Here is a 7,231-nt window from a genome sequence, read left to right on the forward strand (position 1 = left end):
TGTTTTCAATGTAATTGAATTGTAATTTTAGTGTCTAAAATTACGTTTAGGTTTTGAAGATCTACATTGGAGGCACAATAATTGGCTCAAGAATATGCTCAAAAAGAAGAGTTTCTAGAGCCTTAACTGCAACTCAATTGGTCATGCTTCTTTAAATCTTGACTGCAACTCAATTGACACCACTCGATTGATTGAAATGCGAGATTTTAGTTTTCTTATGTCATGACTGATGATGACCTAGAGACCTAAGAATCCATGAACTAGAGTTCTAGGACATATTTAAAGTCTTATTAAGTCATCCTAAAGAAGTAGAGAACATTATGTGAAGAGGTGAACTTGCTACGACATAAGTATTTAGGTGAATTTTTGTAATATTCTTGTGTTGTCATGTTTCCATTTTACTATAGTGAATTTTTCAATTGGTGGTAAGCTATAAATCACCCGTTGGGTTTTTCCTATAAGGCTTTTCCCATTGTAACCATATCACTGTGTCAAAAAAAATTTTTGCCACACTTTATCTTCGCAATAAGGTTGCCACCATCATGAGTTAATTTGGACCGTTACATAATTGGTTAATTTAATTAAATTGGGAACTTTAGTAAAATCACCTACATCAATCAAGCTAAAAATGTGTAAATTTGCAAAGTTATTACAGTAACCATGTAAATATATATTGCTACTGTAGCTTTGTATATCATTTAAAAAAAAAAAAAATCACTCACCTCTTGTCTCATCAAATTCCTCTCTCTCTCTCTCTCTCTCTCTCTCTCTCTCAAGATAAGAAAAATAAAAGAATGAAGCATGATTATTTAAGTGAAATAAAATGTAGAATAGTGTTGAGGTCCAAAATATTACAAGTATTGAAATCAAAAAAACTAATGGGCCCTTAAGGATAGGAAGGGCCCAAACCGTGAGCCAAGACCCATTTAAAATAGGTAAAAGGAACCCAAGCTTATGAATGGATAAGCTTTGGGACTTGAAAAGAAAGGAAAAGGAAAAAGGAAGCTTAGCCCTGCCTTTGTAAAAAGAGTTTTCTGGAAGCCCAGAAAAGGACTAAACCAGGATAACTTAGGACTACCAGAACCACAAGATCCTCAAGAAATGCAGGAAACAATTAGCTGGGAGTTGGACAGCTCAAGGAATCATGCTCATGGGCACAAGGAAAGAAGAAAGACATGTCTCATCAGCCACCTGCAACTCAGAAGAAAAGACTTTGGAAACAGCTGATGACTTAGGAACCAGCACCTATGAAGGGAAGCCCAATACCTTGGGAAGAGCAACAAGGTGAACCATAAAGGAAGGTGGCTGGGGATCTTTCAGCCTGACAGGGGGAATCTACCTATTTAGAGAAAAAAGACAAAGGATAAGGCAGCCAAAAGGGATGTTTTGAAAAGCCTCTTTAGAAGCCATGAAAAAAGAAGTTAAAAGTCAGTCCTTAGGACCCCCTAAAAGAGAAAGTTCAGCTGGGGACTTTTTGGAGGGAAACCTCAAAAGAAGAATATAGTGAGAAAATGAGGAAAGGATCAGCCACCAATGTTGCTGACACAACATTAGTTCTGGTACCCAGAGTAACAAGTGGAGGGAATCAATGGTACACCAAAAACCCTAGAAAGGTACTATAAAAGGGGGTGAAACCATCAGCAAAAATCATTCAGCAATAGTGATTTAGAGTAAAAAAGATCCTTTAAAAAACCCCTTTAGAATTCAAAAAAGTGAAGAAAAAAAACAGGAAAACTCCGTGAGGGATCCTAAGGCAAACACTAGAGAATACACTTGAATTCAAAGGGATTCAAACCTCACAAGTCTTAGAAGTCGCAAAGAGCTATCTAAGTCTATAACTTTTAAACTTATTTGGACCTTGTAACACGTCCCAATGGAAAAAGGGCCTGATGTACTTAAAAACTCAAGAAATAATGAAGTATTACTCATCATTCTGAGGATCCCTAATGTTTTAAATTGCCTTTTTACTATTCCTTTATTGTTATTTACTGTACAATACGTATATATTTTGTATGTATGAATGTGCATGTGTTGTAGGATCTATGTTATGTGCACAACTTGGTTTGTAATCAGCCCAATATAACTGCGGTGAACCAAATTCAGTCCACTAAATAACAAGTACAAGGCTCAGGATCCTTGTAATCAATGGACTTGGGTACTTTCCAAAAAAGGAACCCACAAATAGATAATCTGATGTAAGTGTTTTTGAAAAGTGTTTGTGTAAAATAAAAAAAGTTGGTTCTTATAGTAAATAGACATAAATTTTTGCATGAACTTATGCGAATGATCTAAATTTCTCTCCAAAAAGTAATAATCCCTTAACCCAGTTTTTATGATACTACCAAATATGGGAAAACACAGAATATCTTCATATAATATTTTCCATTGAAACAAATGGACATAAATATTTGCAAAAACTAATGCGAATGCTCTAAATTTCTCTCCAAATAGTAATAGTCCCATAACCCATTTTTTCTAATACTACCAAATATGGGAAAACATAGAATATCTTCATATAATGTTTTCCATCGAAACAAACGGAGCATAAGGTTTCATTCATATCACTTGAATATATTTTCTAATCAAAAAATATTTTCAAGCAAAAACATTTTCCTAAAAATAAAATAATACTTTCATATGTTTGGTTGTGTTCATGACCATACGCCAGATTTTTTTTTTTTTACTACTTTCTCATATTTTCTAACTCCTAAACAAATATATAATAAACAAATTCAATCCCAAATACCCAAAACAATAAAAGAATATTGATAAAGAGAGACTAGTTTTTAGGGTGATATCAACAATTGGTGGCAAGTTCAGTGACTAGTGATTAGGGTTAGAATATCAGTGGTTGATAGTGAGGGGTAGAGGTTGGGGTTGTTGAGTTTTGTATAAAATGTAAATTGGTTTGCCTAAAGATAGAGGTGTAATTCATTTTACCTTTAAAATCAAGGGAGTCAATTTCGTACCAGAAGTTATTTCGGTTTGGCCAAGAGAACAAAATATTTCGGTACTAGTTAATACTGGTATACAGTTTTGGAATTACTTTTATTTATATATTTCTATACATACATACATACATACATATATATATATATATATATATATGTATGTATTATTTATGTAAATATTAATTTATTAATTTATATGTTTATCAACATAAAATTTAAAACCACATATTTTATAAGCCTACATATTAGCTTAAGTACATAAACAATATATTAGATTAAATAAAATGTTTTTTAATAATGTTTTTCAATTTTTTATATTTTTTATTGTACTGTCTGAAATGCCAATGCCAGCCAGTACGAGCTGGTATAGCCAAATTAGGCTGGTATAATCCAGTATTTTTTCTAGTACATTTTGGAGGAGTTCTAGTACTGGTTTAATGGCCAATTCGGTATATTTCCTTAGTAAGGCTGGTATCGGTATGGTATTGACTTCCTTGCCTAAAATGCCCCAAAATTTTATAATCAATTAACAACTATTTTCAGGTTTGACCAACATTTTCGACAAAAGGGACATGCTATATCTGAAACATACAAAATTTAGTAAATATCATAAAGCAAATGTCATCACAGCAAACACTTGAAATTAGGAAGAAAATATTTTTGGGTGAAAGGAACACATCCTAACTACCAATCATACCTAAGTAATGCCACACACTAATTTTTTTAAAACATTTTTTACGGTGGTTGGATTGGTAATTTCTTAGTCATTTTCATTTAGATTTGCCATTAACATTACCTTTTTCCTACAAAGAACAACTTGCCTTTCTTGATGGTGATTTTTTTTTTTTTTCTTTTTACTGTAAACTTATTGATTGACCCACTATATGATAATACTTCATTGATGGACCCATTCTTTTTAAGGGCATTGATTCTTAAACACACCTTATTGTACATCTTTCATACACATGCATTATCACTATTTTCATGTTTTAATTTTTAAATGTGGACGTATCAGAATAAATAAATGTGGACATCAATAAAAGATGTGGATTTTTTTTTTTTTTTTTATGAAAGAAAAAATGGGTAGGGGGACCTGAGTTGGTGTCTTCCATGTGAGAGTGACCTTAATGAAATTGTGCTAACTTTTAAAAAGTGTGAGAACAATTATAAAAATAATTCTCCATTGGTTGATCAGTTTGACCGCAGCTGACAAAAAAGCCAAAACCCAAAGGAGCGGGAAGTAACTAACTTAACTAAAAATAACTACTTAAGTCGGTCCATTTATAAGAGTCAAAGCCTCTCCCATAAAGACTCACTCTTCTTCACCTTTTTGCTCTATTGCGTAGAGCACTCAGAATTCTCAATTCTCAAACCAGATTTTCTGTTAGCTCCCAGATCACAATCTCTCAAAACCAAACTTCTCTCTCAAGGGTACTCTCATACGATTCCAACTCTTTAAATTTCACAGTCGAAATCATGTGTTTATTGATTTTCTTCTAGTTCATAGTTATACAATTCTTTATGCACCATATCGACTGCTTCTTTCTTTTTTTTTTTTTTTAAAATTTAATATTTCTTGTAGTTTATTTGAACTTGACTTGATTAGAAACGTCCAAGAAATGCTGAGAGCTTGTTATTTATTGGCTTAAAATTTGTACTGAAAAGAGTTTTTCTTGATAGTTTTTGTGTGTTCCAAAAGAGAAATTAGAGTATGTTTAGAAATTAAATGTCTTTTCTTTTTCTTCGTAAACAAACATAGAGATGGCTTATTTTCCAATTTTTTGTTTTTTTTCAATTATGCTACACTTTTGTTTTCTTATAGATAATCTCTTACAAGGTTTCTACAGAAGTTACAGAACGCTCACATGGACGATTTGGATTATTTCGATGTTGATCCCTGGGTGGAGAGCTGTGTTAGAGAAATGTGGAATTCCTTGAATGAACATCAGGCCAGAGCTCGTAGTAGAAGATTGTTGGAGACTTTCATCACAACCTATAGTAGAATAGCATGGAGTAATGCTGAATCTGTGGGTTCTTATTGCGAAAATGTATTGTTCTTTCCCTTCCTTTATCTTTACTTTGGTAGATGGGAGAAATGTCTTCTTTTTCTTTTTCTTTTTTTGATAGGTGGAGAAATGTATTTTATTTATTCCTAAAAGAAAAATATATATTTAATAGTTAGAGTGAGTAATAGATAAAGACTCACCCCCTTAGGATTTTCTTTATAGATAGGTATTTAGTGAGATTTGATAATGAAAATTCCTTGATGGAAGGAGTTAATAAAATGGAGACTATCCTTAATATATAGGAAGAAATTTCTGTCCATCAAAGGACTTTCTAATGGGATAATTTATAGGCTTGAGGAGATTCATCTTATTCTGTGATTTTCTCTACAAATTATTTGAACAATATTAGCAGCAGGTATAGTTTAATTTCTTCTGATGTTTTAAAATTCTCACAGTTGCAGGGACTGATTGAAGGAGCTCGTATGCAAATTAATAATCTCAAGGAAGCACAGGAAGCCCAACTTGAACGTGAGAAAGAGCTTGAAAATCGGAACTTGGAGGTGCAATATCTGAAGCAACTGGTGCCCGAATACCAGAGTCGGCTGAGAGCATTAGAGGTTTAGCTCACGCACCCCATATATGCTTGTTTTACTATGATGCTTGAAGGTTGTTTTGATTGATAGTTTTGTTTCCATTTTATTGATCACTGGGAAAAGAAAGACGGAGAGTTTATTTGTCTGTTTTGGTGTGAGTAGGTACAAAAAGATTAGGGTAAAAAGATAAAGGAAAGGACTTTACAGTTTACACTTTGTTTAAAGAAGGGAAAAATTGGGTCTTTAAAAGAAATGGAATGGAAAGCTCTGTTTGGGTGATATTGCCTGAAATAGAATTACTTAATATTGGGTTTCTTTCTTTTAAGACTTGTGTGAGCTTTATTTTGAGAGAGGTAACCAATTACCAAATGGCCGAATATATCCTCCCACTTGGGGGTTGATGTCTCAAGTGTTAAGGGGTGGGCTGGAATTGCTGTAGATCTTTAAGTTCAAACCACACTCTGGTGGTCATGGTGGAACTAGTGCTACCAGCTCTACTTGTAAGTTTTTCTGATTGTTTGTCTGGTATAGATTCAAGAATTTGTGTAGGATAGCTGTGGCTGTCAATACATGTGGTGAGATTAGCTAAATAGGTACCTTGCTTGGTACTGGCTCTTCGATTGACTAAAAGAAATTGCCCATTAACCCAAATTTTTTTGGGTGCAAATTGGATGCATAAGCATTACACAAACAAAACTAAATTTCAGCCTTTGTATATTGTCTTATGTTTTCCATGTCAGCAGCAGAGTGTTCGGTGGCTATATATGCTGTTCATTTGAAAGAAATGAATTGTGCATTAATAATTTTGATTGAATCCTTGCTTTCCTTATAGTCATTGCATCATTTGCATGATTTCAATTAACTATATGTCTACTGTTAGTTTTCTAATTTTTCTCTACTCTGATGACGGTTGTTTTTATGATGCACTATCAGGAGGAAAAAAATGAATTGACAATGCAACTACAACAGGCTCAGCAAAGCGACTCCAACCCAAGGAGCTTCCGTGCACCCTGATGTCTTCTCTATCGATTCTTGGATACGTTAATTTGGCCTAATGGATGCATAGATAGTATGTTAGTATGTGAGTGCTTTCAACTGCTGTGAAAATGGTTGTGGTATTTATCTGTGGGCACTTGAAATGGTGTCTGCTGTCCCAATTTCTCTGCGGGGGTTTCCTGATCCTCTCTTATGTTCAAATGGTAGATAGTGATGAAAGTCACATTTAGTTTCATTTGAATACGCCACCATTAAGGATTACTTCTCTTTACAGTTTGTGTCCTTGATTTCAATATTGAACTTTTTTTGGTAAATAATTTCAATATTGAAATTGATGCACATCATAGGTGTTTGTAGGTATAAGTGACTTCAAGATCAAATAAAGTAACTGTAAAAATATACCTTAGTGGTGCTTAAATATTTATACCTTTTTGGTTTTCTTTGGCTGAATACTTGGCAATTAATATTGCTTAAGTATATGAGGCACCCCCCTATTGAGTATGTAGGTACTAAGAGTCCTCTCACTACCAACTAGCAGACATCATCTCGCTGGGTTCATTGACATAACTTTTATTATACGTCAATATTATAACCTATCATCTCAACCGTCAATATTATAACCTATCATCTCAACCGTTGTGAAATTTGTTGTATATTTATATATTTTTTTTGTTATTGCTTAGCA

General features: G+C 33.4%; 1 protein-coding gene across 1 annotated transcript; it reads left to right on the plus strand.

The window, feature by feature from the left end:
* Positions 1–4,816: 4,816 nt before the first annotated feature.
* Positions 4,817–5,580, plus strand: LOC142608817 (uncharacterized). Its single transcript, XM_075780489.1, has 2 exons — positions 4,817–4,999; positions 5,413–5,580. The coding sequence occupies exons 1-2, from the start codon at positions 4,817–4,819 to the stop codon at positions 5,578–5,580; spliced, it is 351 nt and encodes a 116-aa protein (XP_075636604.1).
* Positions 5,581–7,231: the final 1,651 nt, after the last annotated feature.

Source organism: Castanea sativa, chromosome 9, assembly GCF_040712315.1.
Source record: "Castanea sativa cultivar Marrone di Chiusa Pesio chromosome 9, ASM4071231v1".
Taxonomy (NCBI): Eukaryota; Viridiplantae; Streptophyta; class Magnoliopsida; order Fagales; family Fagaceae; genus Castanea; species Castanea sativa.

What these genes read in the sequence shown, in the direction of transcription:
- LOC142608817 (XM_075780489.1), top strand. Translation starts at nt 4,817, where the DNA reads ATGGACGATTTGGATTATTTCGATGTTGATCCCTGGGTGGAGAGCTGT. An exon ending in TGGGTTCTTATTGCGAAAAT is followed by an intron (nt 5,000 to 5,412) that starts GTATTGTTCTTT and finishes AAATTCTCACAG; the next exon opens with TTGCAGGGACTGATTGAAGG.